Below are 17,153 nucleotides of genomic sequence, written 5' to 3' on the forward strand. Positions count from 1 at the left end.
GATAGTCATAGGTGCAGTATGGATGCAGGATAGGTTCTGATTAGGTCAGCAGACTGGGCAGTGCTATGAAATGCTAACAGGGTACAGCACCTTCACTCTGAGGCTGCTGCTTCAATCCTAACCTAAAAGAGATGCTGTTGCTGTAGGCTGACTGGTGTGCATAACGTGGGGATTTTATGCAGACTTGGGCAGTTTTGGAGCATCACAAATTTCTAGTAGTCAGGTGGGGTATTGCAGAAATGAGTTCCCTTGGCAAGCTGACAGAGTAGCACGTTTGTGTTTGCCTAGCCATACCTAGGTAGAAGGTGCAGAGGGAGAGGAATATCAGGTGGCCTCTTCTGTATCAGTTCTCCAGCCTGTCAATGTAGTTCTGCATTTAAACAGTGAAAGCTGTTAGGGAAGAGAGGTTGTGGCACGAAGATAAGTAGCACAAATACACTTACAAGCTACATCATCACTTTCTTCTTCTCCTTTACAGCCTGTCAATTGGTCTCCTTTTCCCAGAGAAGGCCAGATTTAGCACATTGCTCTAGAAAATAGTGAGCTCCTTTGCATATTGCCCTGTCTTCTAGCTCAAACATTTAAAAAACCCCACCCACCCAACCAAAAAAAAAACCCCAAACACCAACACCAAAGCAAAGAAAGAAACAAAAAACCCCTGGAAGAAAAAAAATTCAAAAGAAATTGCAGAAAAATTCAAAAGAAATTTAATTCCATTTAATTCAAAATAAATTTAATTACATTAAATTAAAAGTAATTTAATTTAATAGTTCAAAATGAATTTAATGAGAGTTAATTAAATTAAAATTCAAAAGAATAAAGTAGTTTTGCCACATAGGTGTTATATATATATATATATATATATATATATATATATATATATATATATATATATATAATTTTCCTTTATAAGAAATCAGATCTAGAGCAAACTGCATTGGCTGCATTTCTGTTTAAACATGTAACTGATACTAAACCTTTGCTTGCACAACCAATGTAGCCAATTTATTGTGCAGTGTGGCAAACCCTTTGTGATGGTTTGGGTGTTACCTGCCCAACCCACACTTAAGAAAATCACCCAGACTAGGCTCAGTCCATCTGGAAATTGACTGAAGCTTTATATTTACAGCTTAGCACAAGGTACAAGCAGATATTTATGATATATACAGGGATGTACAAGTTAAAAAGTAATACAGAAACACAACAGCCCTCCCAGAAACCTGAGTCCCCAGGAGAAGCTCCCAAGTACCCTTCTACCTTCCTCCCACCCCTCTACCTTACCCCAGACTTTGCCTTATGTTCAAAGGTGAGTTGGGAGGGTCGGCCAGGGGGGTTAGGCAGCAGAAGGATTAGTCACACAGAGAGTTAGAGAGAAAAGTTCACAGGCTCACAGGATGTTAGGGGTTGGAAGGCACCCAAGGAGATCATCGAGTCCAACCCCCTCCAGGCAGAGCAGGACAATCCTATCTAACACAGAGCACAGAGGAACACATCCAGACGGGCCCTGAAAGGCTCCACAGAAGGAGATTCCACAACCTCCTCTGGGAAGTCTGTGCCAGTGCTCTGTGACCCTTACAGTAAAGAAGTTCCCCCTTGTGTTGAGGCAGAACCTCTTTTGCTGCAGCTTACACCCATTGCTCCTTGTCCTATCCCAGGGAGCAGTGAGCAGAGCCTGTCCCCCACTCCTGCCCAGCCCTCAGATACTTATAAACATTTATCAAATCCCCTCTAAGTCTTCTCTTCTCCAGACTAAGCAGCCCCAGGTCCCTCAGCCTCTCCTCACAAGCCATGCCCTCCAGTCCCCTAATCATCCTCCTCTCCAGCAGATCCCTGTCCCTCTTCAACTGGGGAGCCCAAAACTGAAGGCAGTATTCAAGATGAGTTCTCAGCAGGGCAGAGTAGAGGGGGAGGAGAACCTCCCTTGATCTGCTGGACACACTCTTCCTAATACACCCCCGGATCCCATTGGCCTTCTTGGCCACAAGGGCACATTGCTGTGCCATGGGTAACTTGTTAGCCACCAGCACCCCCAGGTCTCTCTCCACAGGACTGCTTCCCAGCAGATCACCTCCCAGCCTGTTCATGCAGCCCCAGAAACAGAGAGCAAACAACTCTGTTATCTATGTTTTTATTCTTGTTTTTAATACATCTCAGCAAGCCTATGAGTGCAGTAGACATCACCACTGTTTCCTTTTCACAGCCTATAGTCCAAATCTTCTCAGCAAAACATTCCAGCTAGCTTCAGACCAGCACACCCTTCCTTAGAAACAACAGCCAGGGTGGTGTTGCTTAGCACGGAATGGCATTTGGAGTGAACAGAACTGTGAGGCATCTTTCACAGACTTAACCAAAGGCAACTCCTATCTGTTTTCAGTGCACATAAATATATTATGGCCTGTGCTTCTTTCTCTGATGTGGTCACTCTCCTACACAGGCAATAAAAGAGAGAAAATTGCTTTGTTTTGGTGTTGAAGTGATGGGAAGGAGCCACTTTGCTTTAATTAAGCTTAGGTGGTTAATTTCAAAGACTGGTGACCATAAAATCAGAATTATTGAATACTCCTAGCTCTGAGTGAAGTGGATAAGAGTGTGCTGGTCCCCAGTGTGTTGAAATGAAACCTAAAGGATTTCTGATTACAGCATGCAAAACCAGACATCCCTCAACTCAAAAGCTATTTGTAGAAGACTTGAAGTGCTTTATCCAAGGGCAGCATTATCAGACTGCAATCTGATTTACTTTGACTCAGACCTGAGTTGCAGTTCAGAAGGTCTCACGTTCTGTGTTTGCAGTCCATGTATTGACATATCTGTTACTGCCAATATTATTTAGCACTTAGGAATAACCCCTCCTTGCTTCTGAGGTGCTTATCCATATGCTGGACAGGAGTTAGGAGGCTCCTTGTAACAAACCTAAGTCGTAGCTGAGTGTCAGACTGTCAGGTCTGAGAGGAGACCTCCAGCTCTTCTCTTCTTGTGCACTCACCACGGAGAGCAAACCTGTTGTTACATGTCATTGGCTTCTGTTTCTCATATTCACCTCTGTTTTAGATCACCATGCAAGAGGGACACAGCCAAGGGGCTCTAATAGAAGAGGATGGCAGGAGCCTTGATTACCAGTCGGAACCCAGCCTGGACATCCCCAGCTACCGAAAGAGCTCTCTCCATAAGACCTATCAGTCTTCCCCGCTCCAGATAGATTCCTTTGCCATCAATTCACGGTCTCTGAGCCTGAAATCTGCTGGCAGGAGAGGGACAGAAAAAGTGCCCCTTCACCCAATGAAGTCTGAAGGGGCAGCCTCCACCCCTTACAAAAGCATCTTTTCTCCCAATTCCCTGTCCAACAGGAACGGAAGTCTTTCCTATGACAGTTTGCTAAACCCCATGTCCCCCTCGGGGAGGAAGTGCATCGCCCATTCCGCCGTCAGCTCCGTCGGGTACCACTCCCCCTACCTGTCAGCCAAAATGTGCCACCTGCGAGGGAGCGAGCTGCAGCGCCAACCGCCGCAGAGCTTCAGCCCCGTGCTGGGGGGGCCGGCCCCACATCAGCGAGACCCCTCCCCAGTCCGCTACGATAACCTTTCCAAAACCATTATGGCATCCATCCAGGAGAGGAAAGAGATGGAAGAGAGGGAGAAGCTCCTCCACTCGCACCCTGACTCGGTGTTTGCAGACTCAGGTGTCTATGACACCCCCAGCTCCTACAGCCTTCAGCAGGTCAGCACGCTCTCCGAAGACCCGCGCAGCATGGCGATGAGATACGGATCTAGAGACAATCTGATGGCTGCTGCCACTTTTAGCACAAGGAACCCTATACTGCAGTCCTCAGTGTCTTCACTCTCAAGTGCAATGACAAGAGCACCAAGGACTTCCACCACCTCTCTGCAAGCTGATTTAGCCAATAATAATGTCCAGTCCCATCAAGCACTGCAGGGCAGGGTGAGCAATGGCTCCTACAAATCCCCAGGCCACCAGGTCCCATCGTCCCCCCCAGGGCTGCCCAGGTCACCCTCATACGCAGGCCCCAAGGCTGTCTCGTTTGTAAACACTGTGGAAATTACAGAGGTGCAGTCAGTGGGAGCACAAAGGTAGGTACTGCTTGAAGTGCTGCTCAGCAATGTCAGCGTTCGCAGGCAAGTGCATGACCCTCGTGACGTGTTTGCTGCAGGCCAGCGGGGCTGGGAGCTTTCTGAGTGCTCTTCAGTTCTGCAGCACCCTCACAGCAGCTTCATCATGACAAAATGTTTGCATGTTTGCTGGAATTTGAACTGTGGGTGGTCAACTAAGTTGTAAAAGTCACAGTGATGTAGTGTCTTAGCTGAACTGGGTGATGATTTGCAAGATGTGAGGCAGATTATCCCTCCCCTTACGCATAGAAGAGTGGAGCTGGTTTAGTTTGCAGCTTAAAGGGAGGCTGGACCCAATCATTGCTTGGACACAGGAGCAAAGCTGGGATCACAGCACATGTAGGCATACCCTGCATTAATGGAAACAGGGCTCAGGCCCATCCTGGCATAAAAGGCTGTGTGTTCAGTTGTGTGGAGTGTCCCACAGTACACTGTAGGACACACTGTGCTGGGGTCAAAAGCACAGACATCTTTGCATTACCTTACGGCCTCTCTGCCTCCTTCCATTGTGAGAGGAAGCTTAGGGAGACAGGAGTTGCAGTGCTGAGAGCCTGAGTAAGTGCTGTCTCAGCAAGGTCAGCTGCAGCTTCTGCATGCATCTATTTCTTTTTCTCTTCCTTCTGCAGATTCTAGGGCTTGAAAAGTGTGAGAAGAGGTACATGATCCCACCCCCACCAAGGATGCAGTATTTCAGCCAATCTGGGGCCTGGAGGGCTCATCAGAAATATCTAAATTTTGTTTGCATCTGGCATTTACTGCACTGTGCTGTCCTCTGGCTGAGGTGTCCCAGGTTTCTCACTGCAGCATTATCTAACACTTGGGAAAGATACTGAATTGTGGGAGATCTTTTGAAGTTCAGTGCCAGCGAGGTTTTCCTCAGTGTTGTCAAGTGAATTGTAGTTGTCCATAGAATCAGCCAGGTTGGAAGAGACCTCCAAGATCATCCAGGCCAACCTAACACCCAGCCCTAACCAATCAACTTGACCATGGCACTAAGTGCTTCATCCAGGCTTTGCTTCAACGCCTCCAGGGATGGCGACTCCACCACCTCCCTGGGCAGCCCATTCCAATGCCAATCACTCTCTCTGCCAACAACTTTCTCCTAACATCCAGCCTAGACCTCCTCTGGCACAACTTGAGACTGTGTCCCCTTGTTCTGTTCCTAGTTGTCTGGGAGAAGAGACCAAATCCCACCTGGCTAAAGCCTCCCTTCAGGTAGTTGCAGACAGCAATGAGGTCTACCCTGAGCCTCCTCTTCTGCAGGCTGCACACCCCCAGCTCCCTCAGCCTCTCCTCACAGGGCTGTGCTCCAGGCCCCTCATCAGACCTTGCTGCCCTTCTCTGGACACATTCCAGTTCCTTAACATCTCTCTTGAATGAGGAGCCCAGAACTGGACACAGCACTCAAGGTGTGGCCTGACCAGTGCTGAGCACAGGGGCAGAATAATCTCCCTTGTCCTGCTGGCCATACTGCTCCTGATGCAGGCCAGGATGCCATTGGCTCTCTTGGCCACCTGGGCACACTGCTGGCTGTGTTCAGCTACTCTCTACCAACATCCCCAGGTCCCCTTCTTTCTTGCTGCTCTCAGCCACTCTGTCCCCAGCATGTAGCACTGCCTGGGGTGTTGTGTCCAAAGTGTAGAAGCCTGCACTTGGCCTTTTTCAGTCTCGTCCCCTTGTCCTCTGCCCACCCATCCAGCCTGGCAAGGTCCCTCTGCAGGGGTCTTCTACCCTCCAACAGATCCACACCTGCTCCTGGCTTGGTGTCATCTGCAAACTCACTGATGCTGGACTCAATCCCCTCGTCCAGATCATCAATACAGATTTTGAACAGGACTGTGCCCAGCACTGATCCTTGGGGCACACCACTAGTGACAGCTGCCACCTGTGTGTGGCACCATTCACCACCACTCTCTGGGCCCAGCCCTTCAGCCAGTTCTTGACCCACGTCAGAGTGAATCTGCCCAAGCCACAGGCTGCCATCTGTGCCAGGAGCTTGTTGTGGCAGACAGTGTCAAAGGCTTTGCTGAAGTCCAGGTAGACTACATCCACAGCCTGCCCCACATTCACCAGGCAGGTAACCTGATCATAAAAGGAGATCAGGTTGGTCAGGCAGGACCTGCCCATCCTAAACCCATGCTGTCTGGGCCTGATCCCTTGGCCATCCTGTAGGTGCTGTGTGATGGCACTCCAGGTGACCTGTTCCATCACCTTGCCTGGCACTGAGGTCAGGCTGACAGGGCTGTGATTTCCTGGTTCCTCCCTCCGGCCCTTCTTGTGGATGTGAAGATGATTTTTCTGCTGGTGGGAGATGTAACTTCCAGGAGGCAGGCAGCCATTTTTTTCCCTTTCCTATGTATTAAGGCAAAAAGTCTGTTTCAGTGAAAGAAAATCTGTGGACATTCTTCTGTCTCTCTGTCCTCTGAGTCCTGGATGTGTCAGCTGCTGCTAATGTGCTAATGTGACAAGCTGTTTGCCTGTTCTTAATCTCAGCTTCTTGGTTATGTTATCAGCCTTTTGGTGCCACTGCTTCTACATTGTGCTTGTTCAAAATGCAGAGCCTGTAAATTCACCTCAGTCCATCTCTTTCAGTGTTTGGCAAAAGTGGTATACCTGTTAGAATAGCTACAGATCCATCAGATGTCAAAGTTGCAGACACCACGGCAGAGAATCTTATTATTGACCTTCCTGAAGTCAAGTACCTGGATTAATAAATAGCTTCATAAACTTCAAGTCTTTCCCCTAGAGAAGTAAACCTCCCACAGGCACTCTGTGCTTTGTAAACCCAGCACATTTTCTCTATCTGTAACACTACAAATTGCTTTCCCTTTTCCCTAAGACTCCCCAGCTCCTTTTTGCCTGATTTCAAGAGGCAAAACTGTGTTCTTCGGGGGAGTTTCAGCACTGAATTAGGGCGAGGTGAATGCAGAACTTGTTCCCTGCATATTTCAGCTGTTCAGGGATGCAGTGTTTTACAAACCCACACAATAGGATTTTGCTCTATTCCTATATGCTCAGATCCTCACGACTCCACTCCCTAGTGCAAGCACAGCTTAAGTGCTTAGCAGAGGCTGGGTAGGAGCTGATGGACCTGCTGCTCCAGGGTACAGCTGTCAGACCAGGTTGCCACATAGAATTATAGAATCAGTCAGGGTTGGAAGGGACCACAGGGATCATCTAGTTCCAAACCCCCTGCCATGGGCAGGCTGGCCACAGCCTCATCCAGCCTGACCTTAAACACCTCTGGTGGGGGGCCTCAACCACCTCCCTGGGCAACACATTCCAGGCTCTCACCACTCTCATGGTGGAGAACTCCCTCCTCACATCCAGCCTGAACCTACCCATCTCCAGCTCTGCTCCACTCCCCCCAGTCCTGTCACTCCCTGATAGCCTGAAAAGTCCCTCCCCAGCTTTTTTGTAGGCCCCCTTCAGATACTGAAAGGCCACAAGAAGGTCACCTGGGAGCCTCCTCTTCTCCAGGCTCAACAGCCCCAACTCTTTCAGTCTGTCCTCACAGCAGACCAGCTCCAGCCCTCTGAGCATCCCAATAGCCCTTTTCTGGACACACTCCAGCACGTCCACATCCTTCTTGTAATGGGGGCTCCAGAACTGGATGCAGTACTCCAGGTGGGGTCTGACCAGAGCAGAGTAGAGGGAGAGAATCACCTCCCTTGACTGTCTGGCCACACTTCTCCTGATGCATAAAAAAGTGCTTTTAGTTTTGGAGCTATTCTGAGCTCTCAAGAGCTGTGTAAAAGTCCGGGGTAGCTTGTTTTGTTTTGCAGACACATGGAAAGAAAGAAATTGCCTTTTGAATTCAGTTAATCCATCAAAGAGTCTGGCCTCCAGATAAAGTCAGAGTGGTCTGAAATGGCTCTGTCTGCCTCGGTTTGCAGGCAGAGAGGAAATATTCCTTTCTAGAAGGTATTTCAGCCCCCAGCCACTGCTGCTGGTATGAGCCAGTCTTACACCTCTGGCTGAGGCAAACCCCAGCAGACATCCACTGTGCAGGAGTAAGATGTGAGAGTACAACAGATCCCAGTCATGCTGCCACTTCCAGAACATCCCCTAGTTCCTGGTAGGCTTTTATCTAATTAATTTGTGAGTTCTGGGGACAAGAGACATTCAGCTTTACTGTGTAGTGGCCTAGATTTAACAGATCTTTTGAGGAAAGCATGTAGCCCTGCTCCCTGGCAGCAGGTCAGAAGGAAGGAAATGAAAGAGTCCATCTGGAATATGGTCTTTAATTACAGGCATCCTAGAATGATCCCTGACTTCATTCACTTTGTGTCTTCTGTCATAAAGAAGCCTTATGCTCCACTTCTGTCTTTTAGAGATGGTGACCAAGACAATTTTAACTGGATATTTAACTGAGGAGGTTTTTTCTGAGTATTTTATTTCTAATTGTAAGACACAATTTGGCTTAAGGTCAGCAGTGGTGGCAGTTAAACCCTCCTGCACCCTACAAATGCTCATGCAATTAGTTTGGTTCAACAAAGCATTTAAGCAAGTAATTAAATGAACAGCTTTACTGGGGTCTGATCCAGTAACCTAATGGCCAAATGAGTTCTCTCATTTCAGTGGCTTTTCTTCAGGTATGTTGGCTTCAACCAGCTTGCTCCCATGCTTGAATGTTTTGCAACAGTGGGACTCAGAGTAGCGAGGAGAATTGCTTCTTCTGCATGAAGCTGTTCTGCTATCATGCTTTGGTCACTGACATTGCATCTTTTGGTGTTTCTTTTGATGCAGGGATGATATACAGTTGAAGACACCTCACAGTAAAATAAATGGACAGCCAAAAGGAATAACCAGGTTGGGTTCAACATCAAGTTCCCAAGGGACGCCTGTCAGCCCTGCTAGGCACTCAAACGTTAAGAAGGTATCTGGAGTTGGTGGAACAACCTATGAAATTTCAGTGTAAAATGAAATGAATTCAAACTAAAGAGCCATCCACTCAGCCAGCCATGAAGCTAGGAGCACTGTGAAGACTCAAATAACAACAAAAGAAGGAGCAGCAGCAGCCGGCCACTCTCCTTTTCATGTTTTGGGTTTGTCCTGTTTTCATCTTTCTCTTTTGGCCAAAAAAGCAGCTGCAGCCTTATTCTTGAAGGAATAAAATTGTACAGTCCATCAGACTCTGCCCGACCCGACCGGTGGGAACTGACTGCAGCCTAACACCACAACCACAGAGCGGATTCTTTCGTGCAAGAGAGCGCTGAAGCCGTTGTGCGTGTGTCTGTCCAACACACCCATTGCGTGTCACTCGTGCTGTGAAGAAGTATGGTCAGTCCAGGATCATTTGGTTTTTCACATGCCCCTTCCCACTTCTTCTGGCTAGAAAAGTGTCCAGCAGGAATCAGAGGCCCAGCTGCATTTTCCTACCAACACAGAAAGCTGGCTTCCTGTGCCAGGCAGTCCACGGGTGCAAGAGCTGCTCTGTGTCCCCCGCTGCCTCCTCCTGGGAAGGAGCAAGACAAGGGCGCTTGGGCTGTGAATGCTGTGTCATCTTCAAAAGTCTCCCTCATCACAGGTGAAGGCAGAAGAAGGGATAGAAACAGCTTCTCACCGCCTGCCGTTCGCCTCCCTGCGTGGGAAGTGTGTGTGTGTGCACGCACGTACGCGTGTTCGTCTCTGCTGGAAAAGGACCGCAACACCAGTAAGGATCTTCCACTCTGACCTCTTGCTCCCTCTGGTTTTTGAAGGCTTCTCTGACTCAGAAAACAAACCCAAGCAGATAAGAAAAGAAATGTTTGGATGGGAACATATTTTAAACAGCTGTCGGCTGCTTTCCCTGCACCCTCCTTATTACCTGTTGGATTTAGGCAATAACCTGGTTTACTGCCTTGCCCTGGTGCCGCCTGTGTCATCCTGCAGCAAGGTTATCACAAGCTGTTGCATTTACAGTGTGTGTAACTGAGCCAAGAGTACATCTAATGGATATCAGTTTTCTCTCTGCCTAATTACTAGCACATTCCCTCTGGTCTTCAGTACTGTTAGACAAAGGATTTTCCGTTTGGGTTTTTTTTTCCCCCCTGGGGAACAACTTTTTAAAGTAATACCAATCAAAGCTGTTTAACATTCTGAGGTTTCCTCTTCTTGTCTCCAGAAAACTACATTTACTTTGTTGGATTTAAAGACAATTTTACTATAAACAAAAAAAAAACCAAAAGAAAGGGGTGCATTACATTTGTCACAAATATGAAGACTCCAATTTTGGGACAAATGGATATTATTTTTCTTTCCTCCATTCTTTTATCTTCTTTTCCTTCCCCTTCGGTTAGGATCTCAGAAGTCAAGAGTACTGAGAGCTGGACCAATGCTAAACAGACAGATCATGTGTATAGTTAAGAATATCCTGATTGCCAAAATCACTAAAAATGTTGCTCTGTTGCTGAGCCAATCAGCATCAAAACCTCAACTTCCCACCTGGTTCTCTTGGTGAATAGTTTTGACTAGAGAGCTATATTCATCTTGTCTTTTTTTTTTCCCTCCCACCAGGATATTTGTTTCAAGGGGTTGAATCCTTTTCAGCCCTTGACTCTAATGGAGAGCTCTCCAGATATTTGGTAACAATTCAGAACATCTTGATAACATCTTGTTTGTTTTCATGTATGTTGAGATTAATTATTCCAGAAGGCAAAATACTGATCTGATTTTTGCCTGGTTAAAATTTCTCTTTTGATTTGATAAGTCTTGACATCTGCTGCAATACATGCTTATTATGGCCCTTGTATATCAGGTCAGGTTTTAGATAGACAGGATGAAGAGACCATAAGAAAGTTAATAATCTCTCTGTGCTATGCTCTCTGTGGCCTGAAGGGAGAAACCTGGAAAGCAGTGCAGCTTTGAGAGGGTGAACTAGAAAGCAGTGTGCATCTTATTGCCTTGATGGTATTCTAAATGCCCAGTGCAGGGACATGGCAGAGCAGAGAAGCAAAAGTCTTTCTATGCAGATTTGCTCACTGGCATGTAGAATGTTGTCTGTAGTTGGAGGCACCACAGTATCACAAAGATACTGGCACACTGGATCAGGTATAGATGGAGCAATACATATTAAAAGACTGGATGGACTGGCTGAGGAGAAGGCTTAAAGGGCTAAAAATATGTCAGTGGCAGAGCAATGAAGTGGAAATTGAGTATGAAAACTTGACTAGTATGTTAGTTACAAGATGTTAAACCAAAGGTAAATCAAGGGATTGTCACTGGTAACCAACAGTCTGCCTTTGGAAAGGGGCAGAAAAGGTGGAGGGGAAGAGGCAGTGGAACAGTCTGCAGAGGCAGAGTATTGGAGACTGTTGAGGGGAGTCTGACTGTGACTGGACAAGTCATTAACAGCAATTCTGTAAGAGGTGAGCCTGCAGAGGCCAGGGGCTAGACCAGATGGCCTTACAGATTTCTTCCATCTTTAACTGTTATTAATCTGCACCTGTCCCCTGATGTTAACTCCTCAGGAAGGTGCAACACTTCCTCAAGGACTGGAATTCACTCTGGTGCATAGAGTATCACAAGACTTACTTGTTTTCTAAGTATCACATATGCCATGTGGAAAGCCCTGGAAAAGAGGGGATATGGGACACACTGACTTTGGGCTGAAGAGCTAGACAAGGGCACATTTTATCATGTATCTTTGAATATGTACATGAAATTCATGCAAGCAGGCTGAAAATTTGCACCATTGTAATATTTGAGATTTGCATCCCAGTGGTGCTCCACTTTGATTGTTCTTTTCTCCTGGCATTTATAAACAAAAAAAAGCTACTGAGGAACTTGAAGGGCCAAGGAGCCTTTGAAGTTAACTACATTAGTTCATGAGAGAATTTCTCAGTAAGACTAAACACAGTACTGTGTGTATGAAGCACTAATATCCAGGGTTATTTTGACATAGTTCACAGGGGGTAAGGGAGATGGAATGAATGCACTGTGTCATTACAGCTTCAGATGTAAGGGTTCTATATTTTGTGAGTAGTTTTGCCCACAGATGGGAGATGTTCAGCTTGTTAATAGGTTTACAATGGTACCAAAGTCTTTTATTTTCTTTTCCTTTTGAGGTTTGCATATAATTCAGTGCACATAGCCTAGAGTAAATTATTCAACCCTTCTGAAAGAATAATCTAAGCAGAACTGTTAACAGGAGATTGCATGCAGCAAATCCAGCCTCATTTCCATCCAAGGCACTGAACCTGCAGCTATTTACTCATCAATGTAAGTGTCTGTTTCCATATCTCCTGTCGTGGGGCTGGGGGACCTATTTTTTAAGCCTAATTTTTGGAGCAGAATCCAGCCTGTGCTAATATTTAATTCATCAAGAGCTTACAAATTAGCAGTAAGGTTCTTCTGCCCAGGCAGTCTCCTTTTTCACAGACACTGCAGGCCAAATCTTCAGCTGGTGTAAATTGGTGCAGCTCCATCAAAGCTCATTGAAGTGATGCTAATTTACAGTAGGTGGGGATCGGCCGTGGAAATCCAGCGCAAGTTAACACACCTTGTAAAGCAGCTTCTTTCTTTTGTTCTTTGGGCAAGTTTATTTCATGTTTCAGAAGTCTTACATCTTGTTAACCTTTTTTTTTTCCCCTTCCCCAATTTGTTAGCTGTGGATTGTATTATTTAAACAAGAGCAATAGTTTTTGTTTAGTTCATGCATCAGTTTTTCTTGCGTACTGCATCTTCTTGGCCCTTCGGTCCCTGTCCATGCAGTCCCATTTAGCCTCCAGGTTTTCATTGTAGTACAATCTGCCTTGGAAAGTTGGATCTCTGTATTTTTAAGTGTAGAATATACTGAGTATTATGAATTTAAATGTACCTTACTACATGGGTGGGAGAGAGAGGAAATATTTTTACTTGAAGCCTTAATATTTTCTTCTTTTGTTGATGTTGTTGTTGCTGTTGGGCTTTTCTTTTTTACTCTTTTGTTTGTTGACCTCATAGGAAAGTCTGAATAGGAAAGACTTTGAAACTCTGGGCCAAATACTGCACTGATACACAACCAGCATTTGGCCCCTCTATGTCAAAACTGGATGCAGACATAACCTGAAGTGTACAAGGGGGAAAAAAAAAGCCTCAGGGTGGCATATTTTCCTGAAGGTCACGATCGGAGTCTCCAAACGTGTCTGTAAGCAAGGACATTAAAGGAGTCTTCAAGTCTTGAGTTTTTAAGACAGGTGATAGCAGAGACTGCTCTAATCTCTTCCATTTGCTTTCTCAAATCAAACAGAACACAGGTAACTACTCAGTCTGGTTCCAGCCAGCTGGAAGGGTTGCACAGAGCTGCGTGTTAGTAGCCACGTGCAGCGAACGAACTGTGTGGTGCTGTTGCTGTTCTCACATTGCTCACCAAGCATCGTGTCCTGTCAACCTGGCCTCAGATAATCACCTCCCAGGCGTTACAAGGGACCCTCCTCAGATGATGCCTGTTCTCCTAGAAGCCTAATGTGGAAATTGCAACGTGGTTCTTTATTTTTTTTCTTAGGACTCTATCTGTGGTCCAGACTAGAGCTATAGATATATAGATATATATATATTCAGGTTTGGGATTTTTGGTTTGGGGTTTTATTTTTGGTGTGTGTGTGTGTGGGAAAGCTGGGGTCAAGGTTGCTGTCTCTGACAGTCTGGAAAAGTTAATGTCGAGCCGTTTTTATGGTCTGTATTTCACCTGTTCTGCCACCTTGAATTGTTGGAATGTATCTGTGCAGGCTTTGTGGAGCTCTGTCTGTAACCTTTTTTGTGGCTCTCGTAATACATATATATTTTTTAAACCTTTGAGTCACTTTGGTGTTTTCAAGTGTTTGGTCTGCCCTGATGAGCTACACCTGGGTGCATTTGCTTGCCAAGACAGTTCATGGCGTGCTGCCCTCTGCCACTGATGCAAAGCATGAACTGAAACAGTAGAAGCGGAAAGGCCAATTCCAGTGCAGAGTTCATAGAATCTCAGAATGGCTCAGGTTGGAAAGGACCTCAGAGATCATCTACTCCAACCTCTCTGCCCACTGCAGGGACATCTCTCAAGTAGCCTCGTCCAGTCTGGCCTTGAACACCCCCAGGAGGAGGCATCCACAGCTTCCTTGGGCAGCCTGTTCTAGCGTCTCACCACCCTCATACTGGAGAACTTCTTCCCTGAGGTCCAGTCTAACCCTACTCTCCCTCAGCTTCAAGCCATTCCCCTTTGTCCTATTGCTAGACACCCTTAGTGATTTCAAGTTAAGTCTCATTTTCAAGGTGCTTATGGTAGAGGAGAAAATCTGCTGAGTCTTCGAGAGTGTGTCCTAGTTATGGCCAGTGGTATAATGTTAACTGAAGGTTTCTGCTCTGATTAAGAGGGGTTAAGAGGGATCCTGTGCTCCAGCACAATTGTGCATCCTTGCTACAGAGTAACTGTGGGGAAAAAACCTGTTATGTTGGTATCTGTTGAAATGTTCTATCCAGGATATCTGGATTTGCACATGCTAAAGATGTACAATTTTAAAGCTGTCTTCATCTCTTTCTCTATTTCTAGCCTTTGAAAATATGCCCATTTGATCTGCAAGAAAGGCTTCCAACGCACAGAGTGGCCAAACCCTCCTAACAGCAGCTGCTGCAGGGTTTCTGATGCCATCATTTGCATATATAGGCTAATTGCATTAAGCACAGCTCCATTCAAGCATGTTCATTATAAATGCCAGTCATGTTTGTGTGCTGCCTGTCTTGTCTTCACAAGGCAGAGATTACCTTGTATATAAAATGGCCAAAACCATAATCAGCAGGCTGCACTGATGCTGGCTACATCAAACAGAATCCTGTAAGCTTGTGATCTGGTTTGGTGCATTTGATTTGAGCATATCATGGCTCACAGCAGTCTTGGCTTTCCTGTCTCTAAGAAGTGGATAAATTAACCACCTTTGTATTCATTTCTCCATTATTGTGTTTTTTTTTGTTCTCCAGGATGAGTTTCAGTTCACAATTTGGGAACATAATAAGGAGAGACAAAGGAAAAAGGAAACTATTCCTACAGGTGAATGGATCTTTTAAGAGAGGAACAGTTCTGTGATAAATAGATTAGAATTGCTGTCAAAATCGATACTCTTGTCACAACGACTTGATCTGTTGGAAGGTAGGAGAGCACTGCAGAGGTACCTGGACAGGCTGGATAGGTGGGCAGAGGCCAATGGGATGAGATTTAACAAGGCCAAGTGCAGGGTTCTGCACTTTGGCCACAGCAACCCCAAGCAGCACTACAGGCTGGGGACTGAGTGGCTGGAGAGCAGCCAGGAGGAAAGAGACCTGGGGGTGCTGATAGATAGTAAGCTGAAGATGAGCCAGCAGTGTGCCCAGGTGGCCAAGCGAGCCAATGGCATCCTGGCCTGCATCAGCAACAGTGTGGCCAGCAGGACAAGGGAGGTTATTCTTCCCCTGTACTCAGCACTGGTCAGGCCACACCTTGAGTGCTGTGTCCAGTTCTGGGCCCCTCAATTCAAGACAGATGCTGAGGTGCTGGAACATGTCCAGAGAAGGGCAACAAAGCTGGTGAGGGGCCTGGAGCACAAATCCTATGAGGAGAGGTTGAGGGAGCTGGGGGTGTGCAGCCTGAAGAAGAGGAGGCTCAGGGGTGATCTTATTACTGTCTACAACTACCTGAAGGGGCATTGTAGCCAGGTGGGGGGTGGCCTCTTCTCCCAGGTAACCAGCAACAGAACAAGGAGACACAGTCTCAAGTTGTGCCAGGGTAGGTCTAGGCTGGATGTTAGGAAGAAGTTCTTCACAGAGAGAGTGATTGGCATTGGAATGGGCTGCCCAGGGAGGTGGTGGAGGCACCGTCCTTGGGGGTCTTCAAGCAAAGTCTGGCTGAGGCACTTAGTGCCATGGTCTGGTTGACTGGATAGGGCTGGGTGCTAGGTTGGCCTGGATGATCTTGGAGGTCTCTTCCAACCTGGTTGATTCTATGATTCACAGCTGATTATCTCCCTAACCCTGAAATGTTTTTGAAATGCCCTGGTTAGACATTTCAAATGTTATGAAGAGCTGTGGTCTACTTTTACAGATTCAAAGCAGCCCTGGAGAAGCAGTGATACATTTTGCAGCGCCTTATGGATATGTGTGTATATGTAATGCCTCTGTCTATGTGTTACATACAGAACCATGGACACCTGTTCAAGTAAAAGTAGTTGACTTCAGGTGTGTTTTAGAATGACAGGGATACCCCAGGTAAGTCTTGCATTTTAAAAGACAGATATTCCCTTTCTGAACTAAAACAAACCCACAGTTATGAGTCATTCAAAGCCCTTCCTTTCAGCACACTTTGTGAAGTATCTGCCACATGAAAACCCTGCGGGTCATATCCTACCTCCTCATGTTTCTCTCACACCTTTAAACTCCTAACTTCCATCTAGGACTTGCAGCTATCTGTGATTCTGTGGTTTCTTCAGCATGGGGTAAGGACAGGATTTTCAAGGATGCATTTGAGCCTCATCTCTCTGCGTGAAATCCTTGCACTGAATTCAGTGGTAACTGAAAGAAGCAATGGGGAGGATCTCTCTGGTTAGCTGGAGAAAGGGCAATGTCTGGGACACTTTAAGGGACAAATCAGCCTTCCATACAAATGAAGAACCATCATTTACTTAGCACAGTTGTTTTGGAACTAAAGCATGCCCATGAGTTTGTGTTCAATGAGTCATGTCATTACACACAGTCAGCAAATGTAGGGCTTGCAACATCAAAATCACAAGCCTTGAATATTTGAGATGAACACTTGAAATGTGAGTTCCTGTTTTCAGTGGAGCACAGCAGCACATTAAGCTCATGAATGCCATGCCTAGCTCACACTGAAGCCTTAGCTCCCCTGAAATCAGTGGTAGTTTTTCCTTTCAGGTTAATGGGCTGTCATTATCCTCAGCAGGCCACTGGGAGTTGCATCCACAGGATTTAGCTCACTGCTGTGGTTCATTGACATTAGGACTTCTCCAAGCCTCTAACCTGGAGCAAACTTGTCCTTTGTTTTTCCCACAACAGGAGACAAAGGGGAAAGTGGAGTTTCACAAACACACCTCTTTTTGGGGCCAG

General features: G+C 46.3%; 1 protein-coding gene across 2 annotated transcripts in view; it reads left to right on the forward strand.

Annotated features, from left to right (window-relative positions):
* Positions 1 to 13,876, forward strand: part of ZDHHC8 (zinc finger DHHC-type palmitoyltransferase 8) — a 162,585-nt gene extending 148,709 nt beyond the window's left edge. For both annotated transcript variants that reach the window (XM_064168247.1, XM_064168248.1), the window contains 2 exons: positions 3,049 to 4,085; positions 8,874 to 13,876. In XM_064168247.1, the coding sequence (XP_064024317.1) occupies positions 3,049 to 4,085; positions 8,874 to 9,045 (1,209 nt within the window). In that variant the 3' untranslated portion in view covers positions 9,046 to 13,876. The remainder of the gene's footprint in view (positions 1 to 3,048; positions 4,086 to 8,873) is intronic.
* Positions 13,877 to 17,153: the final 3,277 nt, after the last annotated feature.

This window comes from Pogoniulus pusillus, chromosome 30, assembly GCF_015220805.1.
Source record: "Pogoniulus pusillus isolate bPogPus1 chromosome 30, bPogPus1.pri, whole genome shotgun sequence".
NCBI lineage: Eukaryota > Metazoa > Chordata > Aves > Piciformes > Lybiidae > Pogoniulus > Pogoniulus pusillus.